The sequence below is a fragment of the Rhyacophila brunnea genome, unplaced genomic scaffold (assembly GCF_057557595.1).
Source record: "Rhyacophila brunnea isolate RB1 unplaced genomic scaffold, BYU_Rbru_1.0 scaffold_20, whole genome shotgun sequence".
NCBI lineage: Eukaryota > Metazoa > Arthropoda > Insecta > Trichoptera > Rhyacophilidae > Rhyacophila > Rhyacophila brunnea.
Genome location: NW_028232860.1, coordinates 19,507,045 through 19,531,751, shown reverse-complemented (window position 1 = coordinate 19,531,751; position 24,707 = coordinate 19,507,045). Strand labels below are relative to the sequence as shown.

Below are 24,707 nucleotides of genomic sequence, written 5' to 3'. Positions count from 1 at the left end.
GTATACAATCATCCCGCCAAGTTGTCAGTGTTGCTTGCATTCGTGGAAATTTCCACCCCCGCGGCATTTGCAATGGAAACGATTGGCCAAATAGAGCAGCGGGCGGTAACCTTTTTTTGCATGCGTCGTATTTCTTCAATATAATAAATAACCAGGGAACTCTAAATAACATATAAATTACATTAGACGAACCTGAAAACTGATTTGGGAGGCTTATTATAGTATCGTTTTTGATTCTTCAAATCTAATATGAAGAAAGTAGGTACATACTTAATTTATTATAATCACCATTTCTGATACAAAAGCACATGAACCTAGGTAATAGATAATCTTGAGATACTTCACATGTGACTTTGAAATGGATGATGGGAATCTCGTGGACGATAGACGCATTCGTAATCACAGAACTCCACATTCGTGACGGATTCTCCTCGGTATGCCTGCGCCGGACTCTTGTTGGTCGGAATTTGTTGGTCATATAATATAGCCCGCAAAGAGGAAAACATTGGTGGGAAACTCGTAGTAGGTATTTGATCAAGTTGAAGAGGACGACGAAGAAATCTTTCGAGATGGACGGTAGAAATCAAGAATGTCACGAGCTTTCCACTGACACAGACTCTGGGTGTAGCTGAGTGCCGATAGGAGCGAAGCCAACAGAAGATTGTTAGCCATTTACTCAACTTAATACCTATGTACCCATCTGGACTTGTTTTCCTATGGTCGAATCATTTGTTTATTTTAAACAAAATTTAAATTATTGTAATGCGCGGTTGATGATTGTCGTTTTGTATGCTAAGCGTCGGGCGAAATTTTATTCGCACACATGCGATAGTGTAGGTTCCCTATCGCTAAATCCATAAGCACAGTCCGCGGGTCCAACGTTGCCCACTTCCTGTCTCTGCCACGTCATCCGGGACGACAACAACAACAACGTGGCGCACACATTCCAACCACGCTCCTCTCGCGTCTTCTCGTGTCGCGTTGGTGTTTGCCTAACTGAAGCGGCGCTGATTAGAAGCGGGCGACGAAAAGGTCGGACGCGCGGACCCACCCCTACCCTCAATCCTGATACACGCGGCCGATAATAATGTATGGCCTCGGGACGATGTGATTCACAGGCAGGGTTGCTTTCGATGGCAAGCTCGTACAGTTTGTCAGGGTAGTAGATAAGCCGGAATTAAAGTATGTTGCTTACTCCCTATCGGAATGGCATGCTACGTGTAAAAACTGTAAACAGTGAATACATGGATTCTTTGTACCCACGTCAGTCGGTTCAACCGTCAAACGGACTGGTCAGCCGTATTGCGTTAAAAATATGGGATAGCGAGCAGATCACAATGTAATATGTTCACTGAAACCCAACACTTGAACATTATTATTATTGGATAGGTATGTTAAAAAATCGAAAAATCTTGTTTAATTATTAACTAATGAAAATTATATGAGCTGGTCGTTATGAACAGGCCCGCGCCCAGGTGTCCAAAATGTACATCGCACAAAAGCGGCTAAAAATATATTATAAAAGTAAACTTTTCACAGGTTATCTAGTGATCTTGGCTAAAATATTCTCCCTTACTGTTGCGGTCAAAAAAATCAAAATACAATAGAAATAAGTGCACCAAAAATGTAAATAATTACAAGATAAAAAGAACTTTTTATATACAACGTTTTTAAATTTTCTGTTGAATTATTATGCTCAATATGCTCAAACTTGTACTTGATATGAAGTAAATATAAAACAAACAAACAAATATAGAAATACTGAATACTGAAATGTCATTTTGATTTCAATAGTAACGCAGGTAATATATATTAATAATTTAGTTGCTAGGACCACCCACTTAGCAACCAATAATAGTGGATTGGATCATGGATTTCTTCCGAAATAACTTTTCATACAAAACAGAATTAACTGAAAATGAATTCAATTCTACTTAAAGATGGCTAAAAGTATTAAAAGAATGCATTGGCATTGTGTTCTGATATATTCTAAAAGTTTCAAATCTCTAGCTAGACATTTGAAGGGAAGGGAAGGCTAGGGAAGTTAGTTAAAAATCAATTGCAAGATTTGTACCGGATAAACAACCACCGGACAAATAAGAATACGAGCTAATAAAAACGTTGTAATAAAATGGTAATTTATATAATAATATGATAGGTATTTCTTACCCATTTAAAATGGAAAGGTATCAGGAAGATATAGGTATTGACTAAATATTTTCGCCACCCCCTAAATCAATTAATTACCAACACATTTTAGTTTAGTTTAGTTGTCTGAAACCACACCAATTTATGATACCATTAATTTGTCCGTTAGTTCGATGATATTCATACATACATAATGGACATAATATGTAATATAAAATTAAATTTGTTGAATGCTGACAAAAATTCATTAGACTTACAATTTTGGGATGTCGCGGGATTGGGGTTCCCATATTATGTGATATAGCCCCATAGTCCAATGCCGTACGGGGTCTCCGCGTTCTCACAATACATACATGTGATTTTCTCAATTCTGAGTGTTTCTGTGATATATTTTGCCACTCCAATTGCACGTCAATGATTGCTAGATCTCGATAATATAGTAATGCACCTGCCATAATTCTAAATAAATTAATGAAAAAAATATTTTTTCTGAATTTATCTATAAATTATTAGAAAATATGTATACCTAACTACATTATAATAGTACCTATTATATTCAAACCTAAAACCATGTAAATTTTTACATTTAAAATAAACGATTATTATTTTAACTTCGTAAGTATGTCAATATGAAAATTGATTATCAGCTCTTGTCTATTTTGTCATTAGTGGAAGTCAGCGGCAAACAAATGTTGAAAATAGGGTTCCGTGGAAACTACCCGGGTAATACTACCGTAGAAAATCACACTGCCTTTAACCTTAGCGATAGGTAGGGGGCCCGCTTCAGGATGTGGGGGCCATGACCTGTATACCTACTCATAAATCCATCACTTGATTATCAACAAAATATCATACCGATCACTCGGTTTCTAAAACATGGATGTTCTTGATGGCGTAATTATGTTATTGATCTTGAATTAGCGGATCCAGCGGCAACCCTGGCCCGAACGCGGTTGTTGGCCATTATTTTTGTTCAGCGGGTCACACGGTCTTATCTTTATGCCGGCCGGCCAGCCTTCGCACGCCTCTGTTTAGGGCTTGCCTATAGCGGATAGCCTCTCGTTTCTGATTTCGAATAGGTACACATTCCCTCGCAAGACTCGACGATTTCGTTTCCCAGAAGCGATTTTATTGGCGAGCAATCGCGATATTATATCTTGAGTCGCGGACATTATTTTAAAAGAAAAATCCTCTCTTATCAATCCTAATAATATGCCATACATTTTCATGAGCCCTCTTGCAAGAATCACCCATCGGTATGCACATACACATTGGCAAATGGCAACATTATTTTCTCTGTCCATGAAAATTATTACAGCATTAAATGCATAAAACACCGTCAGATAAATATAATTCCGATAGGCATAGATACCAATGCAGTAAATTTTGGCGCAAGGTTTTGAATGTGTGAGTGTCCGACGAAAATGAACCACACATTATAGACGTGCAATAGTGTGTTTGGTACTGTTCGGTTATCAGGAATACAGCGGAAAACACATTTTGAAAATACCCAATTTATCCCCTAGTTAATTTAACCCCTAGTTATATATATACCTACCTACAAAGCAGTTACATGGTTGAACCTTAGACCAAGATCATTGTTTTATTTATATGCCTAATAAAGTTATTTAAAGAATAAGAGTTTCGACCGCCTTTGGTTCCTTCGTGGTATTAATACGGAAGGACTGTTAAAGATGCGACGATATTAGATACCTACAAGATTCTAACCATCTCTCTTTTATATTTCCAGGGAAGGATCATGCCCCCTTGGGACGACCACCGGCACGAAAGGCAAGCGACCCCTCCGCGCCCTTAGCGCCAGCGACAAGATAGACGCCATTCAGCGAGTGAACGAGGGAGAGTCCAAGGCGTCCGTGGCGCGCGACATCGGAGTCCCCGAGTCCACCCTGCGAGGCTGGTGCAAGAACGAAGACAAACTCAGATACATGTCGTCGAGACACTCCACTCCCGACACCGACAAATCCTCCGACGGTATGATCGAAGGGCACCCCTCTGAAAAACGTGCAAAGTTCGATACCACGGCTCTAAATTATTCGCAAAATGGTAGCAGCAATCCAGCGACCACAGCGATGCCCCAATACGAAGTAAGCGGCACAGATTTATCCGTCAGAGCGACTCCCGAAGGAGCAGGCCTTGATTTATCAAGGGTTAAAAAAGAATCAGAGACAACGGCTGAACACGAAATGACCGAAGCGGCCGCGAGAACAGACTTCTCCTGTTTCACTCGGGCCTCATTAGATTTGTCCAAAACAAAAGTCACGCCCGAGTTGAACAAATTTTCCGCCGATATCCCCGCCCCTATTCCTCCCCCCAAGGAAACGAAACCCCCGAAAATTGACCCCGGTGCGAGTATGTCGATGAGCGCCATCAGTCCACTCTCAGGGTTAAATCACCTCTCCGGATTATCGGGTCTCGGTCAGAGCCATTTGGGATTGAGCTTTAACGAAATAGCAACCAACTTGAGCCTCATCGCTCAACTTAACCCTAGTTTAAGTGCGTTGACGAACAGTATTAACTCCAGTGCCAAAGCTTTGAGGTCGATACGCTCACCAAAACCCGGTCACAACACGCCCATCTCAGGTCATACCATGAATGACATCAAACACAAGTCCAGCGGGAAGTCGCACCACCACTCAGATGGATACAGCGAAAAGACAACTCGATCGTCGAGGTCAAGTCACAACTCTTACAAAGAACCGCCCATGGATGACACCTTGTGGTATTGGTTCAAGAAACAACAGGCGATGCTCAATCTGGCACAGACCTCCCACGCACCACTCAGCATGCCGCACTCTATGCCGTCGAGCAGAAGTAATAAGGAGTCGTCCATGTCTCACAGCGCCAAACCGGTCACATCTATACCGCCTATGGTGCCTCCTTTGGATACCCTGAACAAAAACTCTTGGTTTTGGCAGTATTACAAACAGTTTACCGGCAATTTGGGACTGCAAGACGACAAAATGAAACTCTTGTCCATGCCGAAACCAGAATCTTATGAGAATATATTGTATTCACATTTAATGAAAGAAAAAATGGATGTGACAGCACCTCACGAGGAAGCGGCGGAAGTCAATGTAAAAATGGAAATTAAAGTTGAAGAAGCACCGAGAAAAGAGTGTAGCACGCCGCCCGAAATGGAAAAGTTTGACAAGGAACCGTCGAATAAAAACAATAGCACAAGAGCTCGCGCCGTTTTAGACAATCTTCTCTTCAATAATAATAACAACAACAACAATGTGGCGCTGAAGCAGTCGGATCCGGAAGAAGGCGAGAAAGATTCGAATGCTGAAAACGAATTCGGCTGCGAAGTGATCGAAGCTCTGGAGCACGGCGAGAAGTTCCTGCGGTGGCTGGAGGCGTGCCAAGAGCCCAGCGTCACCAGAATGCAGGTGCACCAGCTCAAAGGAATGCTCAACAATATCAAGGCCAATGCCGAGAGGCGAAACCAAAACGGAAATATAAAAGACAGAGTCAGTAGGCGTAAGTAGTCGACAACATTCGAGATTAGTAATACAATGTAATGTTACCAAAATTCGTAATCACATACAAAGACAAACACTACAGGGAACGTCAATTTTTTGACATTGTGTAGATAGGTAGAATAGGAATAATTATAAATATAAATATATTAATTAAAAAGTCTTTTTGTATAAATGCTTATCAAGGTCGCCTACTTTGCTCAAAGCTCTGGATCGTGGGTGTGACTAATTTATTTTTGTCACAGACTGTGGCAACCTTTGCTTGATGCTATTCGTGTATAGTTCGGAGATTATTTAAAACAAGATTTTATTGAAAATTAAGTATCCTGACTACTGGGAAGGGTCTCTGGTGAAATTCAACATGGCGACAATTCAACAGCTGACATCTGAAGCGGGAACTACATTATTATGAGTCATTATAATCACAATTAATAACAAAAAAATCAGTTTCAGTCGTATCAGATTGTCATGTCAGCTGTTTGTAAATAAATAGCTGCCATCTTGGAATTAATATCTGGTGCTTTCCAATAGTGTTACCAATGTCCTAATGTTTTATTGATTTGCATTCACTCAGTGAGGGTTACCATTTTTGACTACTCCTCGCTTATTGTTTTATTAAGAACATCTCTCCGTATCTTTTTATATGAAATATCCAATAAAATATGCGACGGTTTGTGATTAGTTTTAATACATACAATTCTTAAATATTTTAGTGGTCACTATAATACCGCCGTAAATAATTGGTAATTGGTGAAGCCGTAACTGTCCATTATTGCAACTACTCATGCGAAAGCTACATTTACCAACTGTGTTAACTCAACACCGATGGAGAATTCCGCCAGTTGGATGGTGATAAACAATTATAGCAACCAAAAAAATAACAATTGACACGAAGACAGTGATCGATGTAAGAAAAACAGAGCTGGAAATAGAACTGAACCCTGAACGCCATTAAATTATTTTGGAAACGGGGCCAGAATCCTTGATTTTGAATTCTGAGATTCTTGAAATCCAGTTACTTACTACAAATAATTACTTTTACTATGTTTTATTAATGTCGTTGAATGCCTATAAATTGTGACATCATACATCCACCTGGTAAAGATATCTTGAAATAGTCATTTTAAGTTTTTAAATTAATTTTAAATATCCATAAAATACCTATAACATCTATTTATATTCAGGTAGATAGATAAGTAAATTTATTGGTTTTTAAAGAATCGAAACTGGGGCTTTTGGTTTTTCATTTGATGGAATCGAGACTCATTTGATTTTCCCACAGGAACCTGACGCTCAATTTATGTTGCAGTAATTCAGTGAATATGTTTCTGTAGTTTCTATAGAACGTTTTTAACTGACACCAATGTTTAAAAAAAGTTGATATTGCCTGTTATTTATAACGGTAGCATGTCGATGTGCCATCAATCCTAAGTACTATGTATCCGCAATCTAAGTCCAACGCATTGAACCGTTCTCATTTATTTCCTAGTACTAAATTATGATATTTTGGATTATTTTCTTGTACCTGCATCATGTCATTCACAATAAGGTAATATTTTATTCCATTTTTAAATTTTGCAAGACTAGAAAATATCTATTCCAACTTCGAGCTTATTTGAATTAGTGTTGTCATGTTTTTTTTAATCTGATTTTTAGCTGTTTCATGTTGTATAAAAAAATCTATATTAACTATCTGTAAAATCATATTATCAAAAAAATAAATAAATCAAAAGGAAGTACAAAATCTAGGATCTTGTTAAAATAAAGACTTTATATCATAGTTAAAAGCTATAGCAATTTTCAGATGCAATCAAAAATTATATTATATAGTACCTATTATAAAATGATGTTTATTTCTTTTAACAGTCTGATGTTTTAATGTTTACATTCACCAAAATCTTCCCATTTCATTTAAATATCCATATCTATTGAATATTAATTATACATCTTCTGAATATAATATTAAACAATATTATATAATATCACATAAGTACTTAATATTTTTTTAATTAGATACATTTCATCGGGATTTAATTTAATTATTTTTGCCAGCTAAGGCAGAGATACAATTAAAATCTAAATAATGTCTATGATAAATAAACAAAAAGACTTATTCAATGCTCTCTGGCTACACATTTAAATAAAATTATTTATCCTGTTCTATGCCTTCGAGTTATCTCGGTCTATAAGGCCGTGATCGACAGGCCGCTCATCACCGATTACACGACCTATCTCGTCCGACTTTAAACTCAAATTACTAGCCACTGTCAATTGATTTGCATAATCTAAAAAATTAAACACACAGTGACATCTGTTTGAATAATTATAAAATACTAAGCCACAAATTATCAGTATTACAGCGATTTTAGTAAGACCTTTGCTCTACATTCAACGTGTGTCGTTAAAAATCTGCGGCCTGTCAGATACTGCCATAATAATATCGTGAGGCATAGAAAAGTTTTTTATATTATTATGTATGCATGTATGTTATTACATTAGGTAAAAACTTACCTACCTTAATAATTATTATTTGTATGATTATATTTGACTACCTTTTATGTCATTAACCAACCGGTTAACTGCCGAAAGCAAACTTACTCACCGTAATTACACCAATTCTTACGTTAATTACTACCAATTAACTAATTGCAGCATAGTCGACAAACTTCAGTCATGTGTGATACTTTTTTTCTTCTAATGCCATATTTTTTCTGAACTAGTGAAGAAAACAGTCTTATTTTTTCTTATGTCCGAATTATATTATTTTAACAGTCAGCCATTTTAATTACAATGTATCCACAATAATCAGGCATTGAATTTATTTGAAAATATTGCCAGCACAATAATCCACTGATTAATAGATTTTTAATAATTAAATAATTAAAATGTGTTCCACCATCGCCAATATGTTAGCATGCCATGTGAAACTATTACGCTTTCTTTTAAATGTATTTTTGAGGATTATTTATTGTTTAGCATCAATATATAGATAAATTTTATGTTATTCCGATCAATTCATGGCTAAGATAATTAAGAAATTGTAGTAAAGTTTTGTTCTATCTCATGCAAAAAAGAATTATAGAATGCATTTTGAATTAGTAAAGCTTAGCTGCCCCGAAACCTGTAAAAATAGCCTTTATTCTAAGGGCCCGATGCATAGAATGTTGATGTTATGTAAAATTAACTAATTACCATCCCTATACTGATTGATGATACCGTTTTTTTACTCATTTTTTTTACATTATGCTTTTCTGTAAATTATTAAAATATTTTAAAATTTACATTTATAACTATGAAAACTGCACAATATAAATTAATAGTTAATATTATAAACTTAAGTTCAGTCAGTGTTTAAATTGTAAATGCTCACACCACGTTAAAAGTATCCCCAACATTATTTTTATTTTTTATTTAAATGTTAACACACTCGATAAATATTATTCACAAAATTCTGCATGCATTAAATGCTTGCAAAATATTCATTCATTTTTGGATTGTGTTTATTGTAGATAATCAATGTCAACACAATCACGCTTTGTCACTTTTATCGTTATTTGTTAGATCTTATTTCTTATTTTTCTGAAAATCGGCAGACTGTACTACTATGCATCGGGCCCTAAGATTCTGAAAATACTGGAAAGAGAGAAAAGATTTGTTGTTGTCGAGTTGTTGGAAGTTTAAAAGTCAAGCGACAATTTTACCAAAGTGAGATAATAAAAAGGTACGTCCACCAATTTATAAACAAATAATTTGCTTGAAAGGTCTGGCTATCTAAGAGTATGTATACCCAATGCAAAGGCAGTAATTTCAAATCTCTCTCAAACTAATGTCGATTAACATAATCTGCGTGTTAAAATGTTATCATTTAAAATGAAGGGAATCTCATAAACTTTTCATAGGTACTGCCAATTCCAGAACGAATACAATAAAATTAAATTAGTAACCGTAGAACAATTACTATTCTCTTGCGTCAGTAGCAATAAATACATTATTTTATAAATAAAAAATAACATGGCTGCCAGTACTGAAGTCTTATTTTCGTGCCATTTGCGATTATAATAATATGTTATTGTCCATCTTGACAAAGATGGTTCATTGGATATAATGTACTTGGGTTGTAACATTCACGCAAAACATTTTTATTTCAGTATGAAATAAATCAGAACACAAATGTGAAGCTTGCTACAAATTAATTGTTAATACAAAACAACTTGCAGCGGACGTATTTTTTTTTTTTCATATTCCCTTTTATGTTATGTTAAGATTTTCTTAACAAATGAAGGTTACGCCCAACGTTTTGATTCGTAAAAAATTTTTTGAATTTGTCGCTTGTCCTGTCCTGTTATTACGCGTGCCACTCAACGAAAGTCACTTATACGTATTTTTTTTAAATGCATTCAGATAAAAGATAATACAGACTTTATTAATTTCTTGATTATCTGAAGCCTGATATAATTTTAATAGTTTAAAAAAATCCACTCATAGTAATATTAACGCATTGTTTAAGTCCTTCCAAAGATAAATTTTGTATAATCTCATTATTAATGTATTATAATAATAAAATAATAGGCTTAAGGTTTTATCTCTTACAAATTGAAATTTAAATATTGAAAGTAACAAAAGATGTAAAGATTGATATTGACGATGGGGTGCGGGAAACATCACGCGTCGCCGCAGCGGAAGTCCAAGGATGCGCCATCCCAACCGCCTGCGGGTGCGCCTGGTCGCTTTCCCGCCGTTTGTTGAATAGAGGATGCCAAATTTACGTGGATATTATTACCAATATAGTATTTTATAGAATTGTGATCTCATGTTAGTAAAAATTTATGAACGATGAAAGCTTATTGTATCTAAATGACTCAAATCTATTGTACCTTATTATTTTTCTAATATAAAAACACCGCAAAAGTTTACAGCTGCTTTTCTTAATACAACCCATCCTGCATCCTATAACAGACTCTTTCGATTGATTATAATCAGCAATCAATGATGAAAAATTCAAAATTTTTATCTATCTTGGAAAATGTCTATGCTACATTCTTATCCAGAAAGTGATATCACATTTTTTTCATAAAATGAGTTATCTACACAGAACAGATTTAGAAATGTGAAAGCAAGTTGCCATGAAGGTTTTGAATCTGGAGCGGGACGGGACTACCTTTATTATTCTGTGATCCAACATAAAGCGCAGCGCGCCAGCAGCCCTCAGATAATGTTGAATGCACATTCCATTTACATGACAAACTTTACTGCATCACATCACTAATAAATTGGTATCAACCACAAACTGAAATAAAAAATCAGCATTTTATGTCTTTGTTTTTTATTATATAAACATTTCACTTTTTAGAGAAGCCATTTTCTTCGTAACGATATCAGTATAGCCAGAAGTATATTGTGTGATTAGCAGAACCATTCTAGTGCCTGAATGGTATTTTCAAATGACATCTGTTATTGCGCCTAAAACGTAGCGTTCAACTAATGCATACTACACAGTGACAGATTTTTGTTTTTACGAAAAATGGAAGGCCACTTTTTAGCAAAGATTTTAGGCTTACGCATTAGCGCCTATCATTTTCTATACACTGGAATACACACATCCTGAGGTCACGTTTCAAAAGTCCATCCAAAAAAAAAGCAACACAATTCCTGGCAAATAATTCGTCAAATTTGTTTAAGACAGATGCTACGCTGTGGCATAATTCGAGGGCTTAGTGTCAAACAACACTATCTACAAAAGTGCAACTTTACAGGAGAGCCAAAAATCGTTATTTTAGATTCTTGTAACTCAACAAGGGAAATGTTTATTTATAACCTAATGTTAATATTTTATAATTTATTGTGTATTGTACATTTATCTTGCTTATGATGATGTTAAAATTTATAGGGATAGTTTTAAAAAATATGAAAACAAGGGTAACTTATGTAGTTAGCGATAAACTTTACTGACGATTTAATCAGAAATTAAAAAAGATTGACATAACGTTGTTTAACTATCATGTAGCCGTAAATGTAAAATAAGGTTATCTCAAAAAAAAAAAAAAAAGCACTTTTTTGTAGATAACGTTGTCTGACTTTAAGCACTCGAATTATAATATGTATGTGCTTTAATCTGTATTTCTTTATAATACATTCCTACTTTCTGACATATACAACAGATGTAGTTGGAAAATTAAATTCTTTTTAATGTCAATATGCAATTAAAAATTATTTTTCTCAAGAAGGTAGGTTTTAAATAATCGCCTAGTATGGAGTCTTCGCCACTGCCAGATGGTATAATATAGTACACAACATACACACAAACAATTATAATAATATAATGATATTATTTATTATACATAGTATAAACATACCAAATTAGCGTAATTGGATCAATGCTGAGTGAGAGAAAGCAATGCAATAGGCTTGAAGTAAGTACAGTTGGGAATTGCGACCGTAATGATAATAATATTTGCCCTGCCTAATTCCTGTGCACTGGTAGAAATTGTATCTGCTTGTCATCATCTTAGAAGGTTAAATAGTTACACTATAATATAAAATTTCCAAACATACAAGAGGCAAGAAATACTTTCAGAAGACTAATAAAAAACAAATTAGGATTTTACAATGGAATGCCAGAAGTATGAAGCAAAAAAAGAATGATATACCTAGAACTTTACTTAATAAGACAAAAAATAACAATAGCATTAATCTCAGAGACTTGGCTGAGGTCTGAATTAGACTATCTGAAATTCAATGATTACACGATGTATCGAAAATACAGGGGGGATGGATACGGAGGAGAGCGATTCTGGTGCATAAAACAACGGCGTCTAAAGAAGAAAGAAAGAAAGACGGAAGAGCTAGGCAAAATAATTATAAAGCTATTTAACAGAATAGGAGTGAGGACCTGATCGACGGATCCCCTTCTAGAAGAGAACAGGCGATATGACAGCGAGTCGCAGTCAAAGCCTCGGTAAAATCAAAAAACAAAAAAAAACTTTCAGAATGAGATGTCCGGGGTTCCAGCGGCTAGCTCAAGCATTGATCGAACCCAGGATTCACAAAAAAAAGTTAAACGATTGGAGTGGAAATAAAACAAGGTCTTTTGTGTTCGTAATGTGGTCTTGTCTTATATTTTTTTTTGATTTTTTGTTTCACAAATTTATATCTGGGTTTTTACAATTATAGTCGCAGGTCCGTACATATTGGAAAAGGGACGCTTACTCTCTTTTTTTTTCTCTTTTTAAATTCCACGTACCCACGCCGACCAGCAAAAAGGACTCTCGTGATTGGCCAAATTTTATCGCGTGATCCTTTTGATTTGACGAATCACGAGGACCACCTCGGCGCAGGCGCGCGGAGATTTTAACGTTGCCGGAAAAATTTATTAGATTTAAATACTTATATTTTATACATTATATTTAGTCTTAAAATTATCTCTTTCATCAATCATCATTTATACTTTTTAAATTAAATTAAATTTATCTTAATTACACCTCCGCCCAGTATATGATTTTCACACACCGAATGAAGGCCTTTACTTATGAATAAATAAAAAAAATTAAGTAGTTGAGCAAGGAATCAGATTAGATGTTTTATGAAGCCGTTTCTAGAGGTCAGGGTTACGTTTCGACTTATGACTACTAAATGATTATTTTACACCGGGAGAAGCCCGCCTGTAACAGGGGTGTATCAAGAAGACGTTCCAAATAGTCATAATTATGAAAACTCACCAGTAGAATAGGCTTTTTCAGTGGCTCATAATCCAAATGATCAGCAACAAAAGCTGCACACCCTTCCCAGCTGTGCATCTCAGGATAAGGAAGCCAAGTCGGCCGAATACTGGTACACACCATTTTCTGTACGGTGATAATAGAAAAAATGTATTATTTTTTATAAGGGGCCGTCCATATAATATATAATATGACGTCAGACTCTAGGGTTGGGGGGGGGGGTCAGAGAAAATGTGACGTCACAAAGTAAACACAGTGGGGATCAGGGATTTAAGGAAAAAACATTTTTTCTGTTTTTTAATGTTAAGGGCGTGGGGGGGGGGGGGGGTAAAAAGTTATGCGATGATGACATTAATTAGCTATCTTTTCTAACCAAATTAATTTAAGAATAAAATAATTTAAGCTACTTTCTGCAACAAATGATATTAAAAAATAATAGATTCCTAAATAATGAACAAAATTAAAGGTTGTAAAATATTTAATCCTGAGTCAAATTCAATGAATAATTCACAAGATTTGAAAATATATACATAATTTGAAAAAATCCCACCAAATTTTAATTTCACCATACTAATAAATTGCATGTCTTGCTAATAATTTGAGGTACTCCACCTACCAGAGGCACCTAGGGTAAAAATAAGAAGCTTGCAATTTGAGACATTGTTAAATTAAATTCACCAACCTGGAGATTGCAGTCATTCGGTGCTTGTAATAAAATCGGCTTTCTATGGGGATATTTCCAACAAAATTGTTGTCTGAAGTTTTCTGCGTACGCAAACAATATTTTTTCTTTCTCGCTGTTCTTGTAATAACTCTCTGGAAAACATGTCCTGCACTCGAACTCCGGTTCCGTTATAACAGGCCAAGTCAGTGGAATAATCCCCAATTCATAAATTACATCTTTTAATGCCTTTAAGTTTAAAGTATCATGGATATCTTTCACCCCGTAGATATGTGGATCAGATATTTTGCGTTGCGGTAAGATTATGACATCCTCGGTGGATGTTACATTATTATTTTTTGTTTCACCAGAATCATCCGGACGTTCGAACTCTTTCTCTTCATTGTCTGATAGGTCAAACATTTTGGAATTATATATAACTCAAAGCAAGTTGATATCTCTACTGTCAAAATTTTTCTTTTATGATGGGTCGCCTTGGAAACAGATGAAGTATAGGTTTGTTTTATATCAACTGACTACTTGCCAGAATCTGATGTATTTTTGTAAACAGAAAGTAATTAGTAGCTGATATAAACATAAACTTCATTGGATTTGCCTACTGCGTGATTGTTTCAAAAGATTTGGTTAGCATGGCGTTAATAATTCATTAATTTTTTTTCTCTTTCAATACCTCATTAGCTAAATTTGATAACCAATTCTGTGGTTTTACTTTCAATAATCATTATTAAGGTAATAATTCTTTCAAATGAACAAAAAATATCAATATTTTCAAACACTTTATTTAGGTACCCCATAACAAAGTGCGGGTAGAAAAATAATTTTATATTAGTCGATAAATAAAATTATTGTTTGAATGATATTCTTCATTATGAGTGAGAATTAATTAGATTGCTATCAATTTTTAATATTTTCTTTTTGTCTTCTACTTGTTTTCACATGTGCCAGGAATCGTCATAATGAATTGGAATTATACGCATACATTTATTCTCGCTTGCTCGCATATTATAATTAAGTAACGAGCTTGAGTTAACAATGGCAAGCCGATACGTCGCAACACAATGTTTTTGCAATGCTGAACAAAATCAATGTTTATTGCAAAGTTACTTTGTTTTTATTTTATGTAGCTATAGCTATTATAAGATTTATTTTGTTATTTTATTAATAAAGTGTTAGGTATCATATTATAATAATTAAATCCCCATTTTTTACACACTGCCTATAACCTTAGCGATTAGGAGGGGGGCCCGCAAAAGTTCCTAGCTTGGGGTCCGCCATGCAGCCATCTATTGTGTATTACCTAGTCTTCAATCTCTTTGGTATTACCTCTTTTCATGGCCCTATAGATGTGTCAGAATGAAAAACTTTCATGCTTACTCAGTGTTTTCTATGTTGATTATAGTACAAAAGGGTAAAATTCATAGTATTTCAGAAAAAATTATAGTACAGGAACATTTTTCGTCTCGAATCCCTCAAAATTATAGCATTTTTGTGATATTTCCGTAAAATTATAGTATTTTACATTTTTTGCGGATTCAAAATTATAGTATTCTACTATAATTATAGTACGGTTGCCAACACAGCTTACTTGCGTGTCGTCCCCATGGCCCCCACAAGGGGGGGGGGGGGGGCTGACAGGGCTCTAGCCTGGGGGCCCGGACTCAAGAGGGGCCTGGCGTGGCGATTCGACCAGATAAGCGAAATAAACATACATAACAAATTTGCTCGCATAGGTAGTAAAAAAAAAAGCGCTATTTTCCTTCAATACGTTATTATTTCAAATTATGTGCTTGTACGATACAATTTAATATAATTCAATTCAAATGGATGTATTAAAAGATACAAAAAAACACTATATATACACATTAATTTTACTGCGTATACCATTTGGAAAACACTACTGTGGAGATCACGGTGCCTTTATCCTTAGCGATAGGTAGGGGGGCCCGCCAAAGATCCTAGCCTGGGGCCCGCTAAAGATCTTAGCCTGGGGCCCGCTTTAGAATGTGGGGACCATGGTCGTCCCAATATGAAACTGATACAACTATACACTATGGAACTTTCAATTGAATTTAAAAAGAAGGGAATAATTTAATATTGTATTTATGTTTAGTATTTCGTGGGTATTCTGAGAATAAGCATTAAGTCAAAAATGCTAGTTTTGAGATAATCGAGTTTGAAAGTTTGCACGCTCCTAACTTTTTTTATATATATAAAAGGTCATGTAGTTATGCATTTCAAATTGCAGATCATTTTATTGGCTACAAATTTCTTAATGTGGTACTTACTAAAAAATAACAGCAGGTTTGCTACTTTTTGGAAAAAATATGAAGGTAGTACTTGACTTAGTGCATTTTCGGTGACAAATTAAAGTACAAAAACAGAAAACACAGTATATGGTGACTATGTCATATATTTTTTTTCATACAATTTTGCAATATTTACAATGGTTTCACAAACATATTTTATCAAAAGTATAAAAATCAGAAAAAAAAACATATTTCTCCCAATAGTAATATTTTTTATACATGTTTGTTCAAAAGAAAAGTTTCGTAAAATGAAATCCTTTTTTCTCTCGTGAGATCCAATTGCCCAATACATTTTACATACATTCAGACGCTCATTTTCTGAAAAATTAGCAGAACACTGATGGCGGCATTTAGCACAATCGATTGATTAGGGAGCTTTGCTTGTCTTAAGATATTATGCTTTCCCAAATATGGTAGGCAATCATCTCGTTTTTTTCTCCACATTTACCTTCCACGTACTGGCTTAGTTTTACGCCAACGAGCATTTTCTTTTGGACACATTTCAATGGTATATTTATCTATTGTAGTATTACCTATATGCTGAGGTTGGATAGACGGATCACTAGAATTATTATCTTCAGCAGTATAAATCATAGACATAAGTATCATGCTTTTGTTCGTCAGGTTGAATAATAGCATTTCCAGAATATTGTCTGCTATGCCAATAAAGGATCCAAAGAATCAGATGGGCTTGGAATGTAATCTTCATCAGCAATGTCATTGTCACTAAAGTCTACAAATGATTCCATCATTGTAAAAACCTGTATTTGGCTATCATCCAACAAACTATCTTCATTAATTGGCAAGTCCATTGAGGTGCTGGCTACATCTAATTTCCTTCATATTTTGGGTACCATTCAACTTGTTTTTTTGTGATAAATCCGTAAAAGTAGTAGTTGTCACTAGAAAATGAAAATAAGTATAATGTAGATTTTGTAGATAGTACTCGAAATAACAATAAATAATATAACATTTATGACAAACAATTGAAAGCAAAATTATGATGTATCTGACAAAACAACATGTAGATATTCAACAATCACATAATTATTACAGTAGGTATACTTTAATGTAATATAGGTTTTGTTATAGTAAAACAAAAGATTTCAATGACAACTGTTCAACAAAACAGTAAAAGCAATAAACATTTTTAAGTTATGTATCCACATAATATTAAATAAGCATGTTACACAGTAAAATAAGAAAAAACTTACCATTTAGCTTCAACATTTCACTTTCATATTGTTTTTTTGCCATTTTTAATATTTTCGCAGCCCGTTACCTCATTTTTGGCTAGGTACGTTTATAAATCAGTAACACACTAATCCTGCCAACGGTCAAAATACATATGAGACAAAAAAAATAACTTCATACCAATTCATATGCAAATTCCTTTCTGCGATATTGCTTTGAGTCTTAATGCAGTTTCGCACGCAGAATTTTGTGAATATAGCCTGAGATTGAGAGAAGAAAATGCACTAAGTCTCTTTAGTGCCTTTTCCCTGGATAGATGTATGTCTTTTTGATTTATAACATAAATTATCTTCGCCAGTTTTATAGATATGACTGTGTGTGTTTTTGTAGACTATAGAGCGTATTCTTAATAAGATTACCTCATCATAGTCAAAACAGCAAAATTTTGACTTAGTGCTTTTTCGCAGAATACCCACGATTTTAACCATGTGAATATTAATTTTGGTAATAATTACTTTAATAAATTAATAAATTATTTATACCTAGATTTATTTTATTTTTGTTTGTCGCCAAATGTTGTCGCACTATGGCCAACTTTGTCGCCAATTAGTCTGGAAAATATATTTTTTTTATACTAGCAGCACATATTTTATTCTGACAACTTGAACTGACAGAGCTCGCGTGACGTTTGTCCTTCTGACGTTTATCTTTGAATGTTTTTATTTTCCGAGGCGGATTATTGAATGTAATAAAGAAATAAAACAAAATGGGAAATAAATCATCACTACTCCTCCGGGAAGATGAAATCGCGCAGATTCAAGACGAAACAGGATGTAAGCAACCTTTATCTGTCATTTAATTAGCGTAACGTGTATCAAAATAATTATGATTACTATATTTTTTATTAGACCTTGATCTCTATCTTAATATTACGGCATTCAAGCACCGATAATTTCAATAAATGCGTGAGATTAGCAATTGCACTCTACTACCAAGTGAATAACATTAACCTAAATAGTCACAAAGGTCTAATATTGTAGGCAATAAGAAATTTTAATTTTCAATAGATTTATTTCTAAATAGCAATCTTCCTTACCTAGCTTACTTTTGCATCATGGTATTCCCTCAAAATTAATTCAAAATATAAATATCTATGTATTTACCAACTTCTTTCTCTAGTGCAGTGGTTTTAACCGATGCACAACTAGCTTGTTGTAAGTGCACCGCGAAAAAAATGATAAAAGCAGAAAAATCCGCGAAATAGTGAAAACTGAAATAGTCTTTCGTGAAATTATGAAAGCCAGCGAAAGATCTAATGTGATTTCGATTTTGCCGAATCGATCTCATGCGTCTTCCATTGGCCTCGCAGGTTTTTGTTTCATAAATAAAAATGAAATAGTGAATCAAAATCTATGCTGCAAACAACTCACCGGGCGTACGACAGTACAAGACGTTTTTGATTCCATTTCTTCATATTTAGAATAATTTAAAATATCATGAAAGCTATGAGTAGGAATTTGTACGGATGGTGCTCCGTCAGGTTACATGTAAATTGTATGTAAAACATTTCACCGTGAGCTTTCTTATCGGAAAGAGATGACCGTATACTAGGTATACGGTCTCCAATTTTATTAGATTCAATATGAACATTAATTCAATTTTCATAGCTGATTTTGGCAAAACAAATGAAAACCCTACGTAACCTAACCTAACAAATAATCCAGTAAGTATATCGGCTATTTTCAAAATTTGTTTGCTGCTGGTTTCCTGTAAAGTGTAAACCGACAAGAACCGTGTTTTATTTAAACATGACTTTTATGTCAGTCTTTCAGTCAGGACGGTCTTTAATATGCGGCCATATATTTCCGGGAAGTGTGATACGGCGAACTGCATGCGTACAAGTTTCCGGACAAGGCTAAGTTTAACACACTAGGTTTCTCATTAATCTATCAAAGGTTTGAATCCCTTCGATTGCATAACATTCACATCCACAAATTTAATGCACAGAGCTGGGCCCAAGGTGTTCAACAATAAATTGTCTTAACAACTAAGTGCCCTGCCGCCTATCGTTTTTTGTATGCCGGCTAACCGCACCGGCCTGCCGCATATCGCACTTTGCATACAAAAAACGATAGGCACTTAGTAACCCTTGTTAAATAAACAGTCTTTTCTAAAAACCAAAATGATCCTTCTTGAAGTGTTAATTGGAACTCATTAAGCCTATTCAATTGGTCAATAAGAGCAGTATTTCGTCATGTGCACCATACAGTGGCGAAAGGTGGAGGTAGGCTGTGGAGATTTGACATAAATAGTGAACACTAAGCTTTGTCAGTCATATTTATTTGTTTTCATTGAACTAAGAATAAAAATTGCAGATGGTAATGGTTAGTTTTTAAAATTCTATTAAACCCTGCCTAGACCAAACCATAGTAGTAGAGGTAGGCTGTGGAGATCCGACAAAAATAATGCACATTTTTTCAATCATACTTATTTGTTTTCATTGAACTAAGAATACAAATTGCTGATGGTTTTTAAAATTCGACTAAGCCCTACCTAAAGCAAACCATAATAGATAGTAGATAAAAAATACTCTTCTATCTCTATAAAAATTTTAAAATTATCTATGATGTAATGGCATAATTTTAGACATTTTATAGAGAGAAGAATATTTTTTATCTACTATACCTATTATGGTTTGCTTTAGGCAGGGATTCTCTGAATTTTAAAAACTAACCAATATTCTTTAGAATGTTTTCATGTATTCGGCAACTATATGCCACCTCGATTCTGATTTTTTTTGTTATATTGCATATCTAGAATTTTTTCACACATGCAGTATTACATTAGAGGAAACAATGAATGAGACTCTTTACATTTCTCAGTTACGCCAAATCAAATCGAGAGGCTATACTCTCGATTCACGTCACTGGACCGAGGAGACTGCGGCACCTTGTCACGGGAAGACTTCTTGAGGATTCCCGAGCTTGCCATCAACCCTCTGGGAGACAGGATAGTCCACGCCTTCTTCGACAGCAGCCATGATGACCGGGTTAACTTTCTGCAGTTCATGCAAGTGCTTGCTCACTTTCGGCCCATCAAGAAGCATAAGGACAACAAACTTAACAGCCGAGAGGAAAAACTTAAATGTAAGTATGTCGATCGCAATTGTATCGTTGGCTTTATGAATATCGGCAATATTAATAGGAAATAGTGCCTATTGGACGGAAGTAAATGATGGGAAACAGAAAAGATTAGCGCACAACTATTGAACTTATATACAACGGATGATCGATAAATCATTTCTGAAGAGAACGTGAACCAAACCATAAATACACCAAAACAATAATAATTCCTTATAATTAACAATATTCTAAATAGAATTTCACATTTTTTTTGCATAAATGGTATTTAGAGTGGATGCCCTCATACTCCAAAAGAGCACGAGATATCGATTAATAGTCTATCTCAGCATATACATGTTTATTCTGCACAAAAAAATCAATCCAAGAAGATGCGGCAAATTAGATGCAATTTTAAATAACCAATGAGGGAAAACTATGAATTAGAAAACGGTCAATTTACACTTAAACGCTTCGTCGCCAAACCCGCTCTGGGCTATTTTTCAATAGAATTGGGTTTGAATGTATGAATGTGCTATATCGATAGGTCTACCAGCCTATCGAGGTACGAGTTTTAAATTCTCAAAAAATCAAAATGGATATTGATTTGAGTCCCCAAATCCGCTCTAGGATAAATAACAGGTTACTAAATCCGCTCTACATAGCCGACCAATCAAAATGATTTTTAGCATACATTTAAATCGCTATACAAACGTCACCACTACTAGCATAAACATGGTCATAAATGCACAAAACAGTTTTTTGTGATTTACTCGAAACTCAAAAAAACCTACAAAGCGGGTTTTGCGACTACGCGACTCATTTCGCCATAATGATTATGTTATCCGTCACTTTAACAGTTAATTGACAGTTATTCCAGATGAACCGAAAGCAGTTTGAGCTTGAACCAATCTTTGGTCGCTTCCATCTTAGTCAATGTTGAAGCAACGAGATCAGAATCAATCGCCGTGAATTGACTTGAAACGTCGGCAAACTGTCCACAGAGCCTCACAAAACTTACTAATATTCGTTGTGTACGTTGATGAAGTTTCAATTTTTTCTTTTTTTTTGCAGTTGCCTTTAAGATGTATGACCTTGACAATGATGACATGATTTCAAGAGATGAACTATTAGCTATCTTGCATATGATGGTCGGTGCTAATATAAGGTGATTTTTCATTGCTATAACTGATCTCTTTCGGTCCAACAATCCCACTCAGCCAATACACAATAATATCTACTATATAACAGCCACAAATAATAATTTGTTAACAATAGAGCAATATTTACATATAATTGCAGTCAAAAGCTATTACGGGTTTTTACATTTCGTATCAAATGATCATAAAGATTATATCATAGAATATGATCATAGAATTTACTTTAGTTTTATTATTGTATAATATATGGAATTCTAAGTATTTATACCATGTGGGAAGGAAGGGCTAAGGAATTTATAACATGTGAAATAAAAAAAAAACGGGATTTAGGAGCAATAAGCGTGACAACCTAAAAAATGCATAGTTCAATATTTCTAATGTTTATTTATATAATATCAATCATAAATGACACAACACAAACTACAACACTCTTTAACTATCAAACTAATAATATTAAACAATATTTTTTCCTGACACTCGCCTATTTGTGCTTGGCTGAAGAGTTTCTTTCTGCTGCAGTATAAAATTCAGCACATATTGAATTGAACAAGTAATTCTGATTTTATCAACTCAATAGAACATCTGCTTCTTGCATCTGATCATTTTAAATTCATCTGAGAAAATACCTGTTCAATATATAGCCATTGTATGTTAATATGCTTAAAATAAATGAAATTAGCTTGAAAATATTTTTAGTCTCTTTCCGAGTATCTTGAATGACTAATGGCATTTGTGTGCAGCTAAGTCTTTAGAATCTTTCGCAATCACATCGATAGAAGATTCAGCTGGCTCTACCTTTTATAAAATATGGACTAACGCCGGCCTAACTGCTACATTTTAATCTAATGCAATTGTTATAAAATAATGAACATTTTATTTCTCATTAGTTTGCATTCTTCAATGAAGCATTTAACTAAATTAATGTATTATGTATTGATTTCAGTGAGGAGCAGCTGACCAGCATTGCTGAGCGAACAATTTTGGAAGCAGACACAAACAACGATCAGATGATTTCCTTCGAAGAGTTCTGCCACGCTCTCGAAAGGACCGATGTTGAACAAAAGATGTCCATTAGATTCTTAAATTGATCGCAATAATATTTTGCAACTATTACTATGTATTGAGTATCTGCCTAATTTGAGCAAAATATTGTCTACAATAATATAAAATTCTTGCTTACTGGTTATACTAGTTGATTTTTAAATTGTAATATGTTAACCTATGATAAAGCCAGTGTTACCTCTTTATTAATTTTCAATACTGGCTGCTAATTGATTTTATTCATGTATGATTTTTAGTCTGTTTTTTTTTTAATTTTATAAAATATGGCTTTACGTACAAAGGAATGTTTAATATAAATATTGCAAGTATTATGGGTAAAAGGGTGTTAGGGAATATTATTTATTTTAGATTTTCTTTTGGTTATATATTTTTTAAATCTACAATATAATTTTCAATAATTAAAACAATAGTTGCTTATTTATTATACCCCGCAATCAATAATATTAGTTAAGTCTTGTCATTCCAGTGTTTATTAGTTATTATACTATTTTGTCATTTTGTAGTACATAATTGCATACTTATCAATAATTTTCAATTAAATAGTTTCATACATAATAATATTATTTCATCAATGTTTTGCATTATATACATTGCCAGGTAAATTACTTTTTTCTTCCCATTTATAATCACTAAAATATTATAATAAAAAAATAAAAACAAGATTTACCATGTTAGGAATACTTAATATATATTTTATGTGCTTATAAAGACATAAAACAAGATGTATTGACTATTGTCATTCTTTCAGTTGATAATTCATCAATTCAATTATCATCAAGCCTCAACGGGTCTGTGCCTCCTCTGAAAACTTTTTCCATCCTGTATGGTGCAGCGCCAACGCTTTTCAGTTGCTTTAGCTGGGCATTTTTAAATCTCCCGTGACAAAATCCAGCTCTTCTCTTGCCTTTAGGGGATGCATACATAGCCTGACTTGGTAACTCCTCCGATAGTTTCTATGTTCTTATATACAACATGATCTTTACATCCCCATAAAGTGATTATAACTTCTTATTGTACCTCAACCTCCAAATGCCACTTTCGATTCTTCTCAGGACTATGTATCAATCTCGGATTCTGTTTGCCGACTGCCCAACATTCTGATCCATCCATTTCAATTAATGTTATAAAATTTTATAGTCAACCTAATTGACAGATACTTAGTTATTTTTTAATTGAAATATTTACTGGAAATGCCGAATCAACAACAGACGACTAATTATTTACAGTTGAAATGAAATAATTAATTGCTATAAAGAGCTTTCAATTAATTTTCAAGAACTAATGACGTGTCATAATATTAGTTATTTATAACAATAAATTGTCAATTGTACAGTTGTTAAATAATAATTACGATTAGGTGTCATTCTTATGGTTTAATGACAGCTTAAATTTTGTTCACCATGTTGGTTAGAAAAAATGTAACAGTTATAATTTACTATCAACTTTAAAATTATAATGTAATTCCAAAGATTTTTTAAATTCACTGTATTGAATAAACTACAATACATTGTAATCATTTGTATACCTAATAATTATGGTAAAAATCCATTCTATTTAGAAAGATTTCTGTTGACAGTGGAATACTGTACATACTGTACTTATTTGAATTGTATATAAAATATTATATTTTAGAAATACAAATATTTACAAAAAAAAAAATTGTTTTATTTACACATTTTGTTCCGATTCAGGAGGATTCACTCTGACACTTCATCAAACAGTTCTCAATAATATTACATGTAAGAATTTTAAATCATGTGAACATAGAAAATTATGCCGTCATTATTTTTAGCATGGGTTTAAAAATGTGGGAGAAGTGAT

General features: G+C 34.1%; 3 protein-coding genes across 3 annotated transcripts in view; 2 read left to right on the top strand and 1 right to left on the bottom strand.

Moving 5' to 3' along the window:
* The window catches only part of LOC147071339 (protein distal antenna-like), a 29,761-nt gene extending 23,386 nt beyond the window's left edge, over window positions 1–6,375 (top strand). The window contains exon 2 of the mRNA XM_085948519.1: window positions 3,899–6,375. Coding sequence (XP_085804645.1) covers window positions 3,899–5,657 — 1,759 coding nt within the window. The 3' untranslated portion in view covers window positions 5,658–6,375. The remainder of the gene's footprint in view (window positions 1–3,898) is intronic.
* Window positions 1–14,447, bottom strand: part of LOC147071338 (coiled-coil domain-containing protein lobo-like) — a 199,490-nt gene extending 185,043 nt beyond the window's left edge. The window contains exons 1-2 of the mRNA XM_085948569.1: window positions 14,046–14,447; window positions 13,364–13,489 (exon numbers count right to left, since the gene is read on the bottom strand). Of these exons, the coding sequence (XP_085804695.1) occupies window positions 13,364–13,489; window positions 14,046–14,447 (528 nt within the window). The remainder of the gene's footprint in view (window positions 1–13,363; window positions 13,490–14,045) is intronic.
* A 3,770-nt stretch (window positions 14,448–18,217) lies between these two features.
* elm (calcineurin like EF-hand protein 1 elm) lies at window positions 18,218–23,527 on the top strand. Its single transcript, XM_085947857.1, has 4 exons — window positions 18,218–18,378; window positions 20,428–20,691; window positions 21,739–21,832; window positions 22,768–23,527. Exons 1-4 carry the CDS (start codon window positions 18,312–18,314, stop codon window positions 22,910–22,912), a joined length of 570 nt encoding a protein of 189 aa, XP_085803983.1. The 5' UTR covers window positions 18,218–18,311; the 3' UTR covers window positions 22,913–23,527.
* The last annotated feature ends 1,180 nt before the right edge of the window (window positions 23,528–24,707 follow it).

Excerpts from the sequence above, each read along its gene's own strand:
- elm (XM_085947857.1), top strand. The coding sequence starts at position 18,312 with ATGGGAAATAAATCATCACTACTCCTCCGGGAAGATGAAATCGCGCAG. Across the intron at positions 18,379-20,427 it reads GATTCAAGACGAAACAGGAT|TTACGCCAAATCAAATCGAG; the intron begins GTAAGCAACCTT and ends TACATTTCTCAG. Across the intron at positions 21,833-22,767 it reads ATGGTCGGTGCTAATATAAG|TGAGGAGCAGCTGACCAGCA; the intron begins GTGATTTTTCAT and ends TATTGATTTCAG.